Genomic DNA, 22455 nt, shown 5'->3' on the forward strand with positions numbered 1-22455 from the left:
CCATAGGAATCCAGATTTGTTGAACATCTCATTGCAGCAAATGATGGACTTAATGAGCTTATTGGGAAAACATTTCAGCCTCTTGATTGCACAAAATAAGGTCCACAGAAATAACAGGGCAAACAGTCCCAGGTCTCCGTGACCTGAAGAATGCAATGAAGCCAAAGTATGATCATCGTGTCTCAGAGAAACCTGAGGCCACTCAGCCTGACAATTTAGCGATGATGACTTTGTCGTCGGGTCAGAGGAAAACGTGGCTTCTGGAAGAATATTTAGTCAGCAATGCTCACCAATGTCGGCGGCACAGGCTGTGAGAGTTCTTCTGTGTCCTGCAGATTCTAGGGCAAGAACACACTCTTCTGCTTAAAGAACTTGACAAATGGACTTATTTTGTGATGTCTTTGATTCCTAGAAAACAAAGTAAAAGAATAAAGAAAACCCAGGGACTGAAGAGCAGATGGCACAGGCAGATTTGGATTGATAGCCTATGAAATATAAGATAATGGTTTTCTTTCCCAGTTCAGGTCTTAAAAGGTCTTTTAATGGCAAAGCATGGTCATTTCAGACGAGATTTAATCGAGAGAAGGAGGAAAGGGGCAGGGGAGAGAGTGAAACTTAAACCAAAACAGTTGATAGTTAAGACTATTACAATTAAAGCCTATACTGCCCTCTGGTGGTCAAATCTGAAGGTGCACTTATACAGATGAGTTACATGAACCATCATCTAACATCCATTAATAAAAACTAAAAGTACAGAGACTAGTACCTCATGTTGTGTGAATATTCCATCTTAACCATCTCACCTGACTACAACACTACTCATTATTAAGGCTGAATGACTCCTGCTGGTATAGGTTCTAGTTTTTACAAACTTTCCAATCTATGAACAAGGCTATAAACAGCACATGGTGTTGTGTGCTGACTCCTTATATACTTGAGATTTGGGCTTTCTTGTGTGTCACAATTTATGAAAAAATAATGGAAAAGAATAATTTTCTGGCTTTCTTAAGACTACCTACATTTTAAGAAAATAGGTTATGCATGATATAATGCTATGTTTTTATAGTCAGAAAGAAACTTTTAGGAACACAGAGACATAAACTATTATCAGAACGTCAAGATCTATAGTCTTAATCCAGCAGCCCAGCCTAGTGATTTTGGTGGTTATTTGCATAAATATTAGACACACCTTCCAGTATGGACCCTCTTTTCTTTATGAGAACAAAGCACACTTTATTTTTTTTAAAGGTCTTTTTATTTATTTATTTTTTTGACAGGCAGTTAGACAGTGAGAGAGAGAGACAGAGAGAAAGGTCTTCCTTCCATTGGTTCACCTCCCAAATGGTGCTGCACCGATCTGAAGCCAGGAGCCAGGTGCTTCTCCTGGTCTCCCACGTGGGTGCAGAGCCCAAGCACTTGGGCCATCCTCCACTGCATTCCCGGGCCACAGCAGAGAGCTGGCCTGGAAGAGGGGCAACCGGGACAGAATCCAGCGCCCTGACTGGGACCAGAACCCGGGGTGCCGGCGCCGCAGGCGGAGGATTAGCCTAGTGAGCTGCGGCGCCGGTCCGAAGTACACTTTATTATACCTTTAAGGAATTAACTATGTCAGGGTGAGCATTTTGGCCTAGAAATTCAGATGCTGTTCAGGATGCGTGCATTCCATGCTAGGATGCCTTGGGGCTCCCAGCTGTGTTCGTGCTAATGCACACCCTGGGGGCCGGGCAGCCCATGTCTCAGGGATCATACGGATGATCTGCATTGAGTTTCCAGCTCCCCGCTGGGACCCATCCCAGCCCTGGCCACTGCAGTCATTTGGGTAGAGAACCGGAAGATGGGAGTCCGTCTGTATCTCTGTCCATCTCTCTGTCTCTTAATAAATATTTTTAAAGAAAGAAGTGAATTATTTTCAATTCCAATTTGGTTGGAATATAAATTTTCCTATCTGAAGGATATTAAATCCTGCATGTGGATGTTCTTGTTCACTGGTTAGTCTTAACATCGTGCTAGACAGTTTTATATGAAAGCCAACAGAATCTATTTTTACTAGCGTACCCCTTGAGCTTCAAAGAGAAACCAAAAAAGGAGGAATGTGTAAGTAATTTTGGTTGACCACTTTTTCTTATTCTAATCATAAACTATTCTAATTGAAGAGTATGACAAAAATTAGACACTTTACTTTTATGAGTATTTTTTTCTGCTAACAAAGGAGGATTTAAAATAGTTTCCCATTATACTATTTAAGTTTCACACATTGTCTTTATTGAATCTGAGCTATGCTGAAGACGCACAGTGAAATTGTAAATTACCTTGAAGTTTAATGTGTCCCTTTTTTCTCAAATTGCTTCTTTCAATATAAACCTAAACATTGATGAGAGATTTTTATAGCATCAAAAGAATGAAGTCTTTTTTTTTTTTTTTTTTTGACAGGCAGAGTGGACAGTGAGAGAGAGAGACAGAAAGGTCTTCCTTTTGCCGTTGGTTCACCCTCCAATGGCCGCCGCAGCCAGTGCACTGCGGCCGGCGCACCGCGCTGATCCGATGGCAGGACCAGGTACTTATCCTGGTCTCCCATGGGGTGCAGGGCCCAAGCACTTGGGCCATCCTCCACTGCACTCCCTGGCCACAGCAGAGAGCTGGCCTGGAAGAGGGGCAACCGGGACAGAATCCGGCGCCCCGACCGGGACTAGAACCCGGTGTGCCGGTGCCGCAAGGCGGAGGAGAATGAAGTCTTTAGGATTCATATGATTTTAATTCATGCAGTAAGTTTTTCTTGTGTACCTATTACGTAAAACTATTGTGTTGGCTATCTAAATTAATGGGAGAAGAATCTTAAGAGGATGAGAAGTATATATTCAGACCAAAATGTCTGTAGCTTTGAGGTAAGGCCAGAGGGCTTCAGGATGGACGGGAGTGAGTGGTGGATACTTGTCCTAGAACTGAAGACAGACGCGTCCCGTATAGGACTGTCCGGGTTGGCTACTCAGTTCTGGCTCCTGATTCCAGCTTTGTGCTGTGCAGATCCTCGGAGGTAGCAGGTGATGATTCAAGTATTTGGATGCATTTTACTCAGGAGGGAGGTCTGGATGGAGTTCCAGGCTCCTGGCTTTGCCCGGTCCAGCACTGTCCGTTAAAAGCATCTGGGGACTAAGCTGGTGGTTGAGAGCTAGTTCTCTTGCTCTCTCTGCGTCTCAAACAAGTTAATTAATTAAATTAAAATTTTAAAAGATATTTAAATTTGTATAGATTTAAACATAAGTGTTTTGGTGGAAGGTGGAGAAATGGAGCGGTGTTGAAAATGGTTTTTGAGCGGGAGGGACAAGCGGGCAGAGCGCGCTCAGGGAGACGACTTGCCAGCTGGGTTTGCAGACTGAAATGTAAGCGCCTCTCCACACCTAGGCCTCTCTGGGCCCCACATCTGTCCCTGTGCCTCACTCATGGCTGTCATTCAGGGACTATTAGGTGACTGGGTGGGCAACTCTGCGATGCACTAGGCTCAGTTTCCTTATTTGCAGAATCACATGGACTTAGAAAGTGATGCCAAACGCATTTGGGCCATCCTCTGTGTGTGAGAGCCTGACCCTGGGCACCTTGATGCAATGGATGAGATGGACTGCATGAAGGCGGCAGCACTGCGCACAGGGGCTGGCTCGAGTGTGGACTTGCTCTGGGTGGGGCGACCAGCAGAGGCAGAGTGACACACACAGCAAAGCAGGGACGGCTGCCGGAGCCTTGGTCATAGGGCTGTCCCCCGGTACAGAGACCTGGTCAACTTGCAAAGGGTGACTCCGTGGATTGTTCAGTGAGTTCCAGACTGTCTTTGACTTCAGGAATCAATAGCATATTAAGATGAGCTACCACTAAATCATACCATCCGACTGTGTCCAGAGTTTTATGTTTGATGAGAGAAAAATGTCAATCTTAAAGAAACACATTGTATTATTCTCTCCCTTGAACCATAAGGAGAATTTGTCAAGAAACGGAAGAAGTTAAAGACGCCTTATCAGTAAACATAGTTAGACATTTAAGAAATTTGTGTGCAATCTAATAAAAGAAAATATTTTCTCTCCATGTGTAGTAATGTATCTATCAACTGAAATGGCCTGTAGCTCCTAAATGACAAAGAAATACAGTCGGTTGTCACTTACGGGACTAGACATAGGATTATGAAGTTAGTGGTCCATTGATTCATAATACATTTTTTTAAAAAGATTTATCTATTTGAAAGTCAGAGTTACACAGAGAGGCAGAGAGAGAGAGAGAGCGAGTGGTCTTCTATCCAATAGTTCACTCCCCAATTGGCCACAATGGCCAGAGCTGGGCCGATCCGAAGCCAGGAGCCAGGAGCTTCCTCCAGGTCTCCCACACAGCTGCCTGAGCTTCAAGCCAGGGCATTAATCTGCTGTACCACAGCACCGGCCCCCATAATACATTTACATTTACATAATACATTAAATATATAACATTTACATAATACATTAAATACATAAAATGTTATTATGATAGAAATTCCATAATTGTTAGTGAAAAAAATGTTAAGATTATGTTCAAAAACAATGTGGGCTGGCGCTATGGTGTAGCGGGTAAAGCCACCGCGTGCAGTGTCGGCATCCCATATGGGCACCGGTTTGAGTCCTGGCTGCTCCACTTCCTATCCAGCTCTCTGCTGTGGCCTGGGAAAGCAGCAGAGGATGGCCCAAGTTCTTGGGCCCCTGCACCTGTGGGGGAGACCCAGAAGAAGCTCCTGGCTCCTGGCTTTGGATTGGCGCAGCTTCGGCTGCTGCGGCCAGTTGGGGAGTGAACCAGTGGATGGAGGACCTCTCTCTCTGCCTCTTCTTCTCTCTGTGTGTAACTCTTTCAAATATTTTTTTTTTAAAAGAACAATATATGTATTTAGTTCAAAAATTCTGTAATAAGATAAAGTCTTTGGGGAATACTTTGAGGATGTCTTTTAATTATCTTTTTAAAAAGATTTTATTTATTTATTTGAGAGGTAGAGTTACAAACAGTGATAGAGACAGAGAGAAAGGTCTTCCGTCCATTGGTTCACTCCCCAAACGGCCGCAAAGGCTGGAACTGCGCCAATCTAAAGGCAGGAACCAGGTAATTCTTCCTGGTCTCCCATGTGGGTGCAAGGGTGCAAGCACTTGTGCCATCTTCTACTGCCTTCCCAGGCCATAGCAGAGAGCTGGATTGGAAGAGGAGCAGCTGGGACTAGAACCGGTGCCCATATAGGATGCTGGTGCCACAGGCGGAGGATTAACCTACTGTGCCATGGCGCTGGCTGATGTCATTTATTTATTTATTTTTAAAGATTTATTTTATTTATTTGAAAAAGTTACAGAGAAAGAGGTAGAGTCAGAGAGAGAGAGAGAGAGGTCTTCCATTCTGTTGGTTCACTCCCCAAATGACCACAATGGCCAGAGCTGAGCTGATCTGAAGCCAGAAGCCAGGAGCCTCTTCCGGGTCCCCCATGCAGGTGCAGAGACCCAAGGATGTGGGCCATCTTCTACTGCTTTCCCAGGCCATAGCAGAGAGCTGGATTGGAAGAGGAGCAGCCAGGACACAAACTGGTGCCCATATGGGACGCCGGCACCGCAGGCTGGGGCTTTAACCTGCTGCGCCACAGCACCGGCCCCGATGATGTCTTTTATTTTTTAAAAAATTTTATATAAAAGGAGCACATTTTATGTAGAAGATGTCTTTTATTGAAGTGCTCTGCATAATTTGCAGGTTGCTGGGACATGGGTAAGAAAAGACTGTACTGAAGTAACCACACGGGTCCCAGAACACAGCTCCGAATCACAGAAGGGCACCAAGTGTAGCACCCAGTAACCGAATTCTCAGCATGCAGCTTCGAAACGAAACCCCCGTGGTATGCAAAGTAGCAGAAACTATGACCAACAATGAGTAGGAAAATCAATTTAGAAACTGGTATAGATTAAAGAACTAGCAGACAACGGCAGGAAAGCAGCAATTACAGTCCCATTCCACATGTTGGATAAGGAGGAGACAGCTTAAGGATGTTAAGACAGACACTGAACATAGAAAAGCAATCCAAGTAAATTTCCACTGGTGGGAAAATGAAAACTATATTGAATGGGGTTAACAATACATGAAACACTGGAGAAAGAGCAAGAGCTACTGCACAAAATGAACCAGAAAGAAAAAAGCTGAATAAAGAATAAAGAGGATCAGAGAGCCGTGGGAAAAATTCAGATCTAATACATGTAGCTGGAGTTCTAGAAGAAAGGGAAAGGGAATAAAAGTAGGTGCAAGTAAGTTCCAAAGGAGGCAGCAAAAACAGTAGAGAAGAATGTAAGTTAATAGAAGACGAAAGAAGAACCTCAAGGAAACCTAATTCATTAACTAAGTCAAGAAAATAAGTAAATTTTTAGTTAAAGCGTTCAGGAACAAGAGAGAAAAAATAAATGACCAGTACCAGGACTCAGAAAGTGGACATCACTCCAGATACCAAAAATATTAAATGAATAATAATGAAATATTATGAGCCTTCTGCCAAAAATATGTATAACGTACATGAAATTTCCTTTGAAATTTCTGTTTTCAATTTCCTTTGAAAGACACCAACAAGGAACGCTCACTCAAGAAGAAATACATAACCTGAGAACCCTATATTTATTTTAAAAAACTAGCCCCAGATGACTTCACTGATGGAATACATCACCTACTTAAGGAATAATATCAATTCTTAGACCTTTTGAAGCCAGTCCTATTCTGATATAACAGAGGAATACCTTCATGAATACCAAAGCAAACGAAAAGAATACATGTGAAAGATAATACATCTTGATAAAATTGTTTACCACAATAATGCAAGATAAACATTTGAAAAGTAGTCAGTGTAATTCACTATATTAACAGTAACAAGAAAAGCTGTATGAGTATCAAAACATGCTGAAGGACTTTTTTCAACATGTAGTATCCATGCATGATTAAAAAAAACTCAGGCCGGCGCCGTGGCTCAATAGGCTAATCCTCCACCTTGCGGCGCCGGCACACCGGGTTCTAGTCCCGGTTGGGGCGCCGGATTCTGTCCCGGTTGCCCCTCTTCCAGGCCAGCTCTCTGCTATGGCCAGGGAGTGCAGTGGAGGATGGCCCAGGTGCTTGGGCCCTGCACTCCATGGGAGACCAGGAAAAGCACCTGGCTCCTGGCTCCTGCCAGGATCAGCGCGGTGCGCCGGCTGCAGCGGCGGCCATTGGAGGGTGAACCAGCGGCAAAGGAAGACCTTTCTCTCTCTGTCTCTCTCTCTCACTGTCCACTCTGCCTGTCAAAAAAAAAAAAAAAAAAAAAAAAAACTCAGTAAATTACAAACAGTGCAATCAGTGGTCTTCTTTTCTTTCTTATACCATCAGAATAGGAAGTTGCTTTACATGTCTCTTGGGTTTCATGAACGATTAATGTAGCTAAAGCTTTATTTTATGGCTTCACTTTTATGTACTTCCCCTTAGCAGCTGGTTCTTGCATTCTGTAATATTAATTTATTTTTTAAGGCTACTGATTATTATTTTTTAATGTTTACTTATTTTCATCTACTTGGAAGGCAGAGCTGGAAAGGGAGAGAGACAGACAGAGACAGACAGCACGGCGGGGAGCTTGTGTCCACTGGTTTTCAACCCAGAGGCCCAGCATCTCAGGCTGGGCCAGGCTGAAGCCAGGAGGTAGGAACTCCATCTGGATGTCCCATGTAGACGGCAGGGGCCTACATCACTGCTGCCTCCCAGGATCCATTAGTGGGGAGCTGGATCAGAGGTGGAATAGCTGGGACTGGAACTGGCACTTGGATATGGCATGCCGGCATTCCAAATGCTGCTTACTCCTCTGGCCTCTAAGATTTTAATGTGATTTCTTTGGGATTTTCTGATTAAGTTCTATGACTGCTTTACTGTCTTAACCTAATATCTCACCTACTGCCTAACCCCAGATGCAAAGAAACCATTCAGTGAATATTCATGGCTATGACTCAGTACTAAGGAATTGTTTTAACAGAATCATTGGTTAATACATTCTGGATAACAATTTTAAATGGTCTTCAGAGTACACCAGAAAAAAAAATCAAAACCGAAAAAGCCACTCTTTATCTTTTGTGTGCCTTGCACTGGGCTAGGTTCCTGATATAAAGAATACAACTTGAACTCTCCAAGGGTTCACAGTAATTTTAACTGTCACATGGATATGTGCCAATATAAAGTTCAAATATTTTGGAGAAAAGGAAGATGATATCCATTTTGGATGGAAAAATTGCTTGAAGTTAATTTCCTACACTAAGAACTTAGATGTGAAAGGCAGATCTATAAAGCTGTGTTATGTAAAGTGTTTCAGAAAACATGTTTTGTTTCCAGAGTATCTTGTTGACATGAACTGAGTCAGAGAAGTTATTACCAGAGCAAGAAATAATTAATCTTCAGGTTCTGCAGTGAAAACAGACCTGACTACCAACCTCTGGGAAGTGATTTAGTGTGAAAGTTGAGTGCTCTCAGCCAAAGGAGAGAGAGGATACCCAGTTATTATTTTTCACCATAATAATTCCATTTAAACAGATTGGCTTTAAGCATTTAATTTTTTTCTCCAAAATTTTTTTCATAAAATTCAGTGCAGATCTGTTCTTTTGTCTTTCTCTAGGAGGGCGAGATAGAATATTCTTTTATTTCAAACTATAGTAGTCCCCCCATATCATCAGGGGATATCTTCCAAGATCCCCGGAGGATGCCTGCAATGCACAGAGTTCTGAACCTTGTACACATAATATTTATTCCTATAACACAAACGTATGGTGAAGTTTCATTTATAAATTAGGCATAGTAAGAAAGTAACAATGATAAAATACAGTAAACATTATCAGTATTCCATAATAAAAGTAATGTGAATGTAGGGGCTGGTGCTGTGGAGCAGCAGGTAAAGCTACCACCTGCAGTGCTGGCACCCCACATGGGCACCAGTTTGAGTGCCGGCTGCTCCACTTCCAATCCAGCTCTCTGCTATGGCCTGAGAAAGCCGTGGAAGATGGCCCAAGTCCTTGGGCCCCTGAACCCACGTGCGAGACCTAGAAGCAGCTCCTGGCTCCTGGCTTTGGATCAGCACAGCTCTAGACATTGTGGCCAAGTGGGGAGTGACCCAGTGGATGGAAGACCTCTTTCTCTTTCTCTCTCTCTCTCTGCCTCTCCTTCTCTAACTCTGACTTTCAAATAAATAAATAAGTCTTTATAAAAAAAAAAAAGCCATCACTTAGGAATCTGATGTGGATCTTCAATTTTTTACAGAAATATGTATTTATAGAGGCTATATATGACTTTGGTTACTCAAATTTTACCTAACTGGTATCATACTATGTGCATGGTTCTCTACAACTTCCTTTTTACTCAAAAGGTTTTCCATTTTATTACTATGAATACAGATAGGTATAGTAGATGTACATACAGATAAATCAGTGCAAGCAGAGTAAAGAAGGTAATTCAGTAGAAGTGCTGTACTATCAGTCCTAAAACATAGTAGGATTTGCTGTTTCTATCTTAGGAAGTTCCCATGGCCTGAATGGGGCCTCAAAGGTTCCACTTGTAGCTTAAAATTGTAGTGCCCTATCTGGCCACAAGATGGCAGGCAGTGTTAGGTGCCACTTGATGAGATAAGATGCAGAAATATTGAAAGAATTAGGCACGCTAAACCAGTAAAAAGTAAACTTTCAAAACCTCAAGAAAGTTCAGCATTAACTTTGCAGGCTCAGCAAACCAAGGGAGATTTGCCACCTGTCCTTTTTTTGACCTCTAAATCATCAGCTGTTTGGTTTGTCTCCTCCACACTGATCTTACTGATACTGTCATGAGACATACACACACACACACACACACACACACAATCTGTGATGCTGGTCTTTGAGAAAAGGTTTAATGTCGGGCAGTAAGATATAGAACATGACTCCAGTCCACTTCCTGGAGCAGGGGTCATACTGTCATGAGACACAGACACACAGACACACACACACACACACACACACACACACACACACACACACACTCTGTGATGCTGGTCTTTGAGAAAATAAGGTTTAATGCCAGGCAGCAGGCTAGAGAACATGACTCCAGTCCACTTCCTGGAGCAGGCGTCTGGACAGTTTCATGCTCAGGTAGGAGAGGCAGTTTCCCTAGAGGGGCGTGGAAGGGTGCTGGTGCCCTCTGCAGTTTTCCTAAGAAAGCAGAAACTTAAAATAAATGATCAGACCTACTGTTAAAGCAAAAAATGCAGGAACTTTCAGGGAAAGAACGAGGAAACATCGCAAGGGGGCTTTGAGTTTGGAATGTCATCTGCTACCAACATTGCAGCTACTGGGTGGCAGCAGAAACTGTACACTATTAATGTGACCTTCCCCTCCCCATTTTTCTTAACTGCTTTACTCCACAATTAATTTTGCATATAGGTTGGCAATCTCAAGCTAAAGAATAATGCAAATATCTATAAAATTCTTTTTTTTTTTTTTTGACAGGCAAAGTGGACAGTGAGAGAGACAGAGAGAAAGGTCTTCCTTTGCCGTTGGTTCACCCTCCAATGGCCGCCACAGCCGGTGCGCTGCAGCTGGTGCACTGTGCTGATCCAAAGCCAGGAGCCAGGTGCTTCTTCTGGTCTCCCATGGGGTGCAGGGCCCAAGGACTTGGGCCATCCTCCACTGCACTCCCGGGCCACAGCAGAGAGCTGGCCTGGAAGAGGGGCAACCGGGACAGAATCCAGCGCCCCGACCGGGACTAGAACCCGGTGTGCTGGCGCCGCAAGGCGGAGGATTAGCCTAGTGAGCCACGGCGCCGGCCTATAAAATTTTATATATATATATATATATATATATGTAATACATATGAGATTTAGTGATTTGAAAGGCAGAATGGCGGGGGAAAGAGATCAAGATCTGTCCACTGGTTTGCTACCCAAATGGCTACAACAGCCAGGTCTGGGCCTGGCTGAAGCCAGGAGCCAGAACCCTAGACTGATCTTCTACACGTGTGGTAGGGGCTCAGGTACTTGGGCCATCATCTGCAGCCTTCCTAGGCGTGTGAGCAGGAAGCTGGATCAGACATGTAGCAGCCGGGATTTGAACTGGTGCTCTGATATGGCATGCCAGCATCTCAAGTGGCAAATTAACTCACGGCACCACAGCGCTGGCCTTATGGTTGTAACATACATTTAAACAAGAAAAACAGCTTTTGTACCATGTCAGTTTATTCCACTGATCAGCATAATTTAATGACATTTCAGTTTAAAATGAAAGGATTATAGGAAGTTACAGTGAAATATGTATCTGCATTAATAATTCAATAATTAATGGGACTCCAGTATTATTTATTAGGAATTCATAGTAATAAGTGTTTCAGCGGGGAGGGGAGTAGTTTTTCAATGCACTTTCTGATCTAGAGACATTTTTCTACATCTCCAACAGCACGCCGTCCTAATAGCTCACGATGATAGAACACCTGCCAAGTACTCACGAACACACTCTACAGTCTTCCACCAGCTGGCCCCACACAACAGCTTCGTGATGCACTTTATTGATGAAGAATCGGCTACAGAGGGCTCTGGGCTTTTTCCCGAGTCACACGGCTGAGGTGGCGCACAGGTGGGATTTAAGTCCACACCGGCTCGCCTCAGTGGTCGTGCCCGTAGGAGCTGCTGGTTCCCCAGCAGAGTCAGGTGGGAAGCAGTGAAACGCATACTTGAATAGGGGTCTTACTATAAACCGTGTGCACTAGCCCAGTTCCATTTCCCTTTTCTTAAAGACATTTCTTAGAGAAATACTACCAGCAGGTCTGCCACTTTCTTTTGCCTACTAGAAACCACCAGTTAAAAAGGAAGACAAAAACAAAATGAAAGCTGGAAAACTGCCAGCAAAAGGTTGTCTAGAGAAGCCTATTTCAGGAAACAAATGTGTATTCAAGCAGTACTGGTCCACTCAAATTATCACTGATAAACTAAAAATCTCACTTAGCAACCGTAGAATTTCCCTCCGTTTGGGCGTGTGTGTACTTGCCTGTGCGTGTAACTGTGTCTGTTTATAATATGCACACACTCCCCATGGCGTGACGCGTGTGTGTTCTCAGGACGGACTTTATCTGGAGATAATCAAAGGCACTCTGAGCGTAGATGGGTGGATAGGACGGAATTGGGAAACATTAATTGGAAAAACAAATTCTGGCAAAAAGTAATGAAGCGGCATTTTTAACGTCGTTACCCACTGTGACATGCCTTCCTCTAGCAGAGACCTGCCTGTGCAGTCTGACTGCACGGTGAGGCAGCCCGGTGCCCGCTCCCCAGGCTGCGGCCAGAGCCTCGGGCCCGAACTCGTTCACTGGGCTCGGCCTGTGGCAGTGTGCAGGACTGTAGACCTTCAGGTTACCCGGGACGAACTTTCTTCAGAGACAGTTCGCCAGAGGAGTCCTCCATGTTTGTACTTGGCAGAAATTCAGTTTTCCTTCATTCTCACGCTGCTCTGAAGAAGAAAAATCCTTCCCCCACGGCGGGAGCGGTGCAGAGGCTGCAGGTGTGTGAAGGAACGCATCGCAGCCGGGCTCGCTCTGGCGGGCACTGCTGCCATCTGCTGGCCGGGTGTCGTCAGAGTTTAGAAAACGCAGTGCACAGCGCGGCGGTCACGATGATGCAGAATGCAAGTGTCATTAATAAGTAGTTTTTCAGACCCTGAGTAATAAGAAATGACTGCAGTGAAAAAGAGCCTGAACCAAACACACACAAAAGCACAGACCCTCGGGATTTCTGGGGCTTTGCTGATGCTACGCTCCTGCCACCTGTATGCTTTTGTTTTCTGGATAGTCTCTCTTAGTAATCACCCAGATCACCTTGGAAACCTCCAAGACCCTTATTAATTGGCGTATTCAGGAAACGCATGTGGGCACCCACTCTGCCTCCACTTCTACTAGGGTTAAATGGTGACAGCAGAACAAGGGTGTTATGCAGTTAGTCGGACAGAAATCAAATACTTACAGAAAAGAATGTGCAAGAATGTGCATGATGACGGGGGCGTTAGTAAGAAAGTGCATGCCAGTTTGAGAGCGTGTTTTCGGATTCTTAGTATTTGGGTTCTCAGGTAGGGAAGCTGAGCTTCCACCTGTTAGCGTCCACGAGTTCGCCAGGGGAAGGAGCAGCGAGTGGGCATTCAGGAAGGAGGAATGCTAGGTGCACAGGAAGCGCGTTTCTCCAGGACTCATAGGAGGACGCTCTGACTGCAGTGAGCGGTACACAAAGCAAGACGGTGCTGGAGGTGGGGGTGCTGTCCCAACTGCTGGGGCGCCACGAGGATTATTAGGCCATTTATACCTCTGGGCTCTGCTTTCCAAGCCACAGGAAGACATCCAGGGAGCAGGCAGTCATATTCGGTGAACAGGTCAGATGTGCTCGTCCACACATTTCTGCGAGATGGTGGACAGACTCCAGGGGCCCCACGGAGGCGAGGGGACCCAGGAGAAAGTGGCTGCATGCTCCAGAGGAAGGGCGATGAGGAGCATGTGGGTGGCTGGAGAGGATTCCCAAGGATGAGGCGGAGACGTGGCGCGAGGTGTGAAGAATGGGACAGGGCTCTTAAAGCTGAGACCATGGAGAGCAGCCGCTTCCCGGGGTAACCCGGTCCATCTTTGGATTAACAGAATTATCCACCTGTGCTAAGCAGAAAGATTTCCCGCATGTCTTACCTCTAGGGATAAAGACCAGTCAGTGGTAGTACCTCTTCCACAGGTAAACCCTCCAACACTGAAAAATACCTATTTCATACGCCCATAGGTGTCTGTTTTCCTGCTTAGTATTTTAGCTTCTTTGATGACCACTCTGGTTTCAAGCTCCCTTACTGTCCTGGCTGTTCCTCTCTGAATTTGCCTGTATCTATTTTGCAGACAGACCCCAGTACTCTAAGGCAAGGGTTGAGTGTCACAAAATGAAACAGGACCAGCATCTCTCTGACTTTAGTATTATGGTCTCATTACATTCAGATCTTCTGAGAGTCAAATCATATAATACTATAACACCTCCTTTTTTTAAAAAAATAGCAAAAACAACAATGATTAATTTTAAGTCACAAAGAAGACACATACGGGTTCTGGGCAGAAAACAGGGAAGAGGGAGGAGGCTACTCCAGGTAGCGGTGGGGCACCCAGCCTGCTCCCATCCACGGGGAAAGGAGAGGAGGACTTTCTCCTGTGAACGTTCTTGCCTCTGGGTCTGCCGCACTGCAGCCTGAGACTTCCCCAGTTTGGGGTAAAACTTCAGGGAAGGCTGTGGGCATGGGATGCTGGGCCTCCACAGAGCTGCACTGCTCACTGGGGGCAGAGAGCTCATAAGGGGTTGACCCCAGGGATGTCTGAATTTGCGAGCCCCCCAGCCCTTACCACCACCACCGCACAGCCCCTCTTCTGTGCTCATGCGGGAAATCAGTGAGGACCAAGCCCCAGCCTGGGTTCCTACAGCCAGGCAAAGGAGCGGCTTTTCTTTACTTCAGAGTAAAGGCTTAGAGAGACCCATTTCTCCCTGCAATGAGGGAGGGGGTTTCTGCGTAGGCTGTGACTGCTTTGAGAGAAACTCAGGCAGGGAAGCTCTCCCAGGGCTCCCACAGGAAACTAGACTTCGGGCAGGCCAGGCCAGGCTGACCACATGCACACACTGCTCTCCTTTCTGCGACTTAGTCAAGATTTGGGTTAGCATGGGTCACTTTGCCTCTGTTTGAAATAGAGCTCTGTATGTCAGGGTGGGGTGAGTTGAGTTGTTTGACTCACTGTGGGCCTCCGCACTACTAGAAGTCACTCTAATCACAGCGTCTACAAAAGGTTTGCCAAGTACAGAGCAGTTTATTTATGCACACGCACACACACACACACACACACGCACTGAACCTCTGGGTTTCCCAACATCTGTTTCCTTAGGTGTAAAAACTTTAATCTTAATGTAGACAGTACTAGCAGTGTAGACTAAACATAACAAATATGGGGACACTTCAAAAAGTTCACAGAAAAATGAAATTCAAAGATGAGTTTATTTTGGTACAAAAATCGTTAAAACCCACATTAGTTTTCTTGATAATACGCATCTTCCATGAACTTTTTCTAGAGTCTTCATATTTGTTCAAAGAACGAATATACGCGGGTGATTTCCAAACGTCCTTTGTCCATTAGAAATTGATGCAATTACTTAAATTTTTAAACATGGGCTTACATTATAAGCACTCTACATCCTAATTATGTGACTACGTTCTAAGCTTCATTTTTTTTCTTATCTGTGGACATATGAATAATGTTGTCAGGGATGGTTACGAACCTGTCCCAACTGCTTACTCTTCTCGAGAAAAAAGGGCTGAATATATTTGAGCAAGAGCAAGAGTTTTCCTTTGTTAAAGGTGAATATTAACACTCAAAAAAGCACGCTAGCCCTCTTTCCAAAGTCAAAAGATGTTAGCCTGAATTCCTGAAGTATTTTAGGGTCACTATTGCCAAAAAACAATAATAAAATATAACAGGTGAGCTCATTCTTTATCTGAAGTAGCCAATTTTAAATTGTCGTGGTAATAACTCCCTGTGTTGTTATTACTGTACACACACTGATTAAAGTGTGTTGGTGAAATCATAACTTCTTATAGTTTACCAATGTAATACTCTAAAACAACATTTTCAAAGAGTAACAGATATGGGATTTAAAAGAAGATTAGGATTGCAAAATTTCCGACTGACTGAGCGATGATGTTGAAAGCATATCACTGAGCTCCTGGGCACAAGGGTCCTTGGGTCCCCTGCTAGTCCTTGCACCTGTTAAGCTGAGTACTATAAAATACTTGTCTCCAAGAACAGCTTCAAGACACAGACCTGGTAGGATCTAAGAGTCACAAAAATAAAGGCTTTGCTTTCGTATTCTTAGAAGCTTAGAGAATTTGGTGTGGTTTCTAATAAAAACACTTACAAATATTTCCAGGGGACTATCCTGGTGGGTGTGTACTCAGAACTTTCCTTTAAAACAGCTAGAAAGAGGCAATGAAACATCTGCATTGAATCAGAAGCACCTCTGGACACCTCTTAACTTTTGTTTGTAGGTAGACAGATCGGGTTTTACCTTTAACTCTGTTGGGGTCAGTAACATTCACTTCAGCCTTCTCTCTCTCTCTCTCTCTCTCTCTCTCTCTCTCTCTTCATATCAATAGAAAAGAGCAGTCATTTCTAATGTTTAAAAATTCTTACTTTATAAGCAAATATTCTCAATCTAAGTTGCAGATATTTCAGAAAGAGGGGGCATGTGCTTATTTTTATGTTTATGGCCTATTTTAAATACATACTTAGCCAAACTTGAGAACTTACTCTGAAAATTAAAAAAAAAAAAGTGCTTCTCTGGGATTTCCCTGGACTCCCACTGCATGGAAGTGGACAGCACCACCTGCTGAGAAGTGTGAGTTGCTTCCCCAGGGCCTGTGGGAAGTCTCCACCTCTTCAATGTGCTTTGCCGTCTATGCCCGACTGTAAGTTTTTGCGGTGAAGTAAATCGTGTTTGAATCTGATCTTACTGGAGTTTAAGATTTTCAGGTGATTATTTCACGGTTTTTTAAAAGGTAAGACCACCTGTAGGTAACACTTTTCTCATTTCCTTTCGTATATTAGTTCCTTTATTTCTTACCAAACTGGCGAGGATCTGCAGAAAATATTGACTGATAGTGGCAACGGAGAAAGCGCTGACTCCCAACTTACAGAGAATCCTGTTCCACTCGAGCCACATGTCTCTGATGCTTTTTTCACAGACATTCTGTCCAGGTCAGGCTTCCTTCCTCGCTGACTGCGAGGTGAGCAGTGTGTACATTACCAGTTCCCTCTGTTTACCCAATATTGTAGTCAGTAACTTTAATTGATTTGCATGTTACGAGCTATCCTTGAATTCCTGAATTAAACCATTCTTGGGTGTAGGTGGGCCTTTAAAATGATCTGTTTGGTCAGAGGTGTCTTTTTAAAAGATGTTTTTAGGGAAAAAAACTCAGACTCTGCCTCAGATGTTTTTAGAGGATTCTGAAGAACTAGTACTAAGATTTCTGGCTAGGAATTCTGCCTGTGAAGACAGCTCTTACGTGTAAGTTAAGACAATTTTTGACTGAGTGTTTTTTTTTTTTTTTTTTTGCAACAGTGACCAAAATAATTTTCAAATGCTTTCTTAGTGTGTGCTTCTTTATACCTATAATTGCAAACAAGCTACAATCACTAACTTGTGATTTTCTAAGACAGTGTCAAATTGTTGAATACAAATAAATATTTTGTGATGTAGGTGAAATATCTGTAGGGAGATTTATAACACATTTTGGGCACTTAGTGACTTTTTATAGAAAGTGACTACAACTAAAATAAATGAGAAATGCATATGAACTTAACACATGTATTTGTAAATGTTTTAGATTATACTTGTGTATTTAAGAAATAAAAATCCAGATTATAGGCCAAATATTAGCTTAATGTGAGACTCTTACTTGTATTATCAAGTGATGGCTCTTTTAATTGAGACCTTTTATTATCATCGGGATGTTTCAAATCCAAAACTGAATAATCATTTTAAAGGTCAGCTAGCTAGAAATACTTCCACTTGATGCTGTCCAGAGATTAGCAACTTAATATCTTCCTGGAAGCAGCATTATTTGTTAAAACAACTGCATGTTACAACAGAAAACACCGCGTCTCTGATGTCCCCACAGAGAGTCTTTGGATTTACGATGCCTTTACAAAAACTATTATAAAGCATCATTCGTGTTTAGTCAACAACTAAAGATCTTTTCCCTAGGAAAAAAAGTTCTAAAGTAATTTTTGTTGCGCACACACACACACACACACACACCAGAGCTAGGTTTTACATCCCCATCATTTGCTTTTGAAAGAGGAAGAAATGGTGGTAGCCAGCAGTCACTAAACTGGTTTAACAGGGAGGCCTTTGGGAAGCATGAGGACTAAAATAAAGCTGTATCTCCTTATCTTATTTGCTTCAAAGGGTAATTTACCTTTGGACTAACTAGCAAACAAACAAACCAAAAACCTTTTATTCTGCTTATATATGACATTTTATACTTAGCATTTTAAAATTTTTTTAAAGATATATTTGTTTGAAAGGCAGAAGTAGAGAGAGAAAGAGAGAGAGAGAGAGAGAGAGAGAGAGAAAGAGATCTTCCATCTGTTGGTTCACTCCCAGGTCTCCCATGTGGGTAGCAGGGGCCCAAACACTTGGGCCATCTTCTGCTGCTTTCCCAGGTACATTAACAGGGAGCTGCCCTGGAACTGGAGCAGCCGGGACTTGAACCTGCACCCATGTGGGATGCCAGCACTGCAGATGGAGGCTTAACCTTCTAAACCACAGTGCTGGCCCCAGCACTTAATCTTTCATATGTTGTTGAGTTATTTAACTAGAATCCCTTCGGGGCAATGAAGGTTAACTGAAGTCTTTTCCCCTCTTGGTGCAGTGAGGCGTACACGACGCTTCATAATAACTACCCTGGCTCTCGGCTTGCTTCCCTCCATAGGCACGGAACATTTTCAACACTTTACCTGTCAAATTCATTTGTGTGTTTCTGCCCTGGGCTTACGAGCCACATACAGATTTCAGAAACTTAATGTTGAATACGCTTCTTACTTGGACATATTCCTGTTTTCTAAATTTGCCCTTTCTTATACATACCTGTATTTCTTTAAACATGAAGACACCCCACATTGCAGCTATAAATCCTGGGCCCTTAAATAAAGATAAAAACTTTTATTAAACTAGGTATTTTCTTATGACTGTACTCTGTAAATAGTGTAAGTTGGACAGCAAATAAAAATATTTTCAGGGAAAACTGCCCATAATCTTAACCATAATTCCACATTATGCTAATATTAAGTAATATAAAGTAAAAAAATGACTCTTTTTTCTATGTTCTTCATTTTATCATTCTGACGATGCTATGATATTCTGTGCCACAGAATATACTTTAATGTATATATTTATAATAAACTACTTAATCAGAAAACAGATTTTTCTCCACTGACTTAGTTCCTTAGGATTTTAGAAATGGAATTAATAAGATAAAGTGTATGAATATGCTTCTAAATTTCTTTGGTGTGAGGTAATGGTGTGTTCTTTGGGGCCTGACAAATAATGTGCGTTCACGTACGTATGGACACAGCATGTATGTAGAAACATGTACTGATAATTATTATGGCGCAGCAATCAAATAATCCAACACTGGGTGCTAATGAACGCTGCAGATAGTTTTATGGGAAGAGAAAAAAGCCTCATAATGACAAAAGCAACCACAGGGGTCACTGGTCAGGAGACAAGGCAGGGATAAAATAATGCGACCAACATGCGAGGAAGTGAAGACAAGGAATGATCCTGATATTTCAGACCTGTAAGCCATTCAAATCTGATGTTATTATTTTAGCCAAGGAGGAGAAAAACTGCCATTTGAGTTAATAATGGTCTCTGTGTACAAAATGTATTATATCATCATTATGATTTCCCTCCACACCCTGCAGGAAATGTGAGGAGTCTCACATCAATGATCCTAAATGGTTTTCATCTGCCGCTACACCAACTGTCGAAATGACCAGGTCAACAAAGTTTGGTTCCACTCCTGGCATGCAAGTGAAGCGATAAATACACTCTTTATTATCATCTGAAAAGTCAACATCAAAAGAGCTAGAGACATAGGTCAAAGAACTGTCTTTTGCCAATCCCATAAGGTCCTAAGCCTCGAAATCCAAATCAAACAGGAAGCACAAGAATCTTTCAGACAGCCTCACACTGACCTTCCATAGGATGGGAGAAACTGGATAAATAATATTAACATTGGGGCCGGCGCTGCGGCATAGTGGGTAAAGCCACCGTCTGCAGTGCGGCAACCCATATGGGCACCGGTTCAAGTCCCAGCTGTTCCACTGCAGATCCAGCTCTCTGCCATGGACTGGGAAAGCGGTAGAAGATGTCCCAAGTCCTTGGGCCCCTAAATCCACGTGGGAGACCAGGGAGAAGCTCTTGGCTCCTGGCTTTGGATCTGTGCAGCTCTGACCGTTGCGGCCAATTGGGGAATGAATGAGTGGACGGAAGATCTCTCTTTCTGCTTCTCCTTCTCTCTCTGTGTAACTCTTTCAAATAAATAAATGAATCTTTTTAAAAAATAAATAATATTAAAGTCATGCAGTCACTCAAGAATTTTTGTCTTTAATAATTCACTTCCCTAGGAGAAGGAGGAGGGAAAAGGGTGGGAGTTGGGGTGGGAGTGCAGGTAGGGTGGGAAGAATCACTACGTTCCTAAATTCGTATTTATGAAATGCATGAGGTTTCTACACCTTAAATAAAAGGTTTCTGGGTAAAAATAATCCATTTCCCTTCAGAGAATGTGGTGTGACACAATAACACCTTTAGACATTTTGTCTGACGGTTTTCTAAATGTCAGTTTGGACGTGGTCTAAAGGCTACTGCAGAGAGTTCCGTAGTAACAGAAAGTAGCGCCTTATGAAAGTAGCGCACACAGCGGTCAAGGCCGGGAGTCTCTGCCTCCCACCAAGGACAGCCGGAAAGGAAGGCCATGGCAGACGGTGGCTGCGGTCTTGGCTGCTGGGATTTTATGTCTTCCTTTGTAAATTAATCCAAAAAAGTATAAATCAGCCTTTGAAACCAAAATGAGCATGGTACTATCTTGAGAAGCTAAACCTGTGGAAAAATGGGATTTGGCTTTTAGAATTAGCAGGGACGACTTGGAGCAGTAGCAACAGGTCTGTGCCCCTGCTATGTGGGGTGCATTCCTCTCCATTTTGGCTTTTTAACTACTTGCTTTAACTACTTGCTAGACACAGGACAGATGCTGCTCTTAAGCAACAAACAGTCTGATCACCACGGGATATAGAACCACGAGAACATGTGTCCCTGGGAAGAACAGTGCAGCTGGGATCAAATCTCGAACTTTTGATAGAATAAGTTGGATCATACGTGATTGCTGAAGCTAGGTGATAGGTATGTTTCAAATTTTGTGGTTGTTAAAAGAATCTAGCCCAACCAAAGAGATAAAATAAAGACTGTAAATAAAATATATAATAAAAAAGAATGTCAATAAAATAAAGAAAAAAATAAAGAAGGATAAGGGTGTCCTTGCACAGAGTGACAAAAGTGAAACCAAGCAAGAACCTGGTAGCAGCAAGGACCTATTCCCTCCCATTCCCCCAGATACCCATCCTTCCCAGATAGGGAGGGGCCAGAGCACAGCAGGAAGCGACACCAGGACCCTTTCAGTCTTCAAAGGCCAGAGACCACCTCCACCAACCCTCCGTGCACACCTCCATAACTTTGTCCACAGCATTAAGCTTTCATGTTTCGTTCCCAGTCTTTGCCGTACCTCAATACAAGAAACATTAGGATAACCATTTCTGCATCTGCTGTAACATTTTAGTGAATGATTTTGTTTATTTGTAGTTCTATGTCCCCATCAAAAGTCCCCATATGATCAGTTCTATAAAGAAATTAGTACTAGAAAAAAATAGGTTTCTTCTAAAGAAATAATAAGCTAACAGTTAATAAGAATTAGCTAAACGTTGTGTTATAGTTTTAGAAGTACAGAGTAAAATCAACTGTCTAATCACAGCAACTATTTGCCTTTTATGCTATTTGTTTCCTTTTTCTTTGCCATGGCTTTGATTTTCTATTTGTGTTTGCCTATTTGTATCATTTAACTGAATTATATCTGTATATTTTATGTAAACTTGCCTCAAAGTTTATATTTGTTTAAGAATATAATTTGATTAAAAGAACAAAATCACTGTCTTACGATGCACATCATTCTTATGATAAAGATAAAAATTTAAGTTTGCTGTGAATAATGATTTGATCTGTTTTAATCAATTCTGTACCTTCTTTTACTAGTGGAACTTAATACTGTCAAATAATATTTGTATCTGTAAATGAGGAGCATACACTGTATACTTTACTTTTCTCTACAAAGCTGCTCTCAAATATTTACAGGTAAACATGATACCTAATTGCCTGTTATATTTTCTTTTTTAAAGTCAAAGTTACAGAAAAAGAGAGAAAGAGGTCTTCCATTGGCTGGTTTACTCCCCAGATGGCCACAACAGCCAGAGATGGGGCCAGGCCAAGGCCAGGAGCCAGGAGCTTCATTCGGGTCTCCCAAATGGGTGCAGGGGCCCAAACATGGGCCATCCTCCGCTGTTTTCCCCAGGCCATTAGCAGGGAAGTGAATTAAAAGCAGAGCCGCCAGGACATGAACCGGAGCCTATATGGGATGCTGGCAACACAGGTGGCGGCTTTACTCTCTATGCCACAATGCCGCAACGCCGGCCCCTTTCTTACCACATTTAACATTAAATAGTCTTGAAATGATGGACAACAAAAATCCTTCTTGGAAAGAATTTGCTTCCTTTGTCATTCTAATTATAAGGACTGTGGACCTAAAGATA

General features: G+C 42.9%; 1 protein-coding gene across 14 annotated transcripts in view; it reads right to left on the reverse strand.

Annotated features, from left to right (window-relative positions):
• Positions 1-210: 210 nt before the first annotated feature.
• Positions 211-22455, reverse strand: part of TMEM144 (transmembrane protein 144) — a 60220-nt gene continuing 37975 nt past the window's right edge. For 8 of the 14 annotated variants that reach the window (XR_011378563.1, XR_011378565.1, XR_011378562.1 and 5 more), the window contains 3 exons: positions 18683-18736; positions 13331-13671; positions 11207-12694 (listed from right to left, as the gene is read on the reverse strand). Coding sequence is in view for 6 of the 14 variants with exons in the window: in XM_070048275.1 (XP_069904376.1) it covers positions 12611-12694; positions 18683-18736 (138 nt within the window). In the remaining 8 variants the exon portion in view is untranslated. Of the gene's footprint in view, positions 409-11206; positions 12695-13330; positions 13672-18682; positions 18737-22455 lie in introns of those variants that run through there. The other 6 variants (XM_070048278.1, XM_070048275.1, XM_051831691.2 and 3 more) reach the window with 5 other exon arrangements.

The sequence above is a fragment of the Oryctolagus cuniculus genome, chromosome 8, assembly GCF_964237555.1.
Source record: "Oryctolagus cuniculus chromosome 8, mOryCun1.1, whole genome shotgun sequence".
In the NCBI taxonomy this organism is placed as follows: Eukaryota; Metazoa; Chordata; class Mammalia; order Lagomorpha; family Leporidae; genus Oryctolagus; species Oryctolagus cuniculus.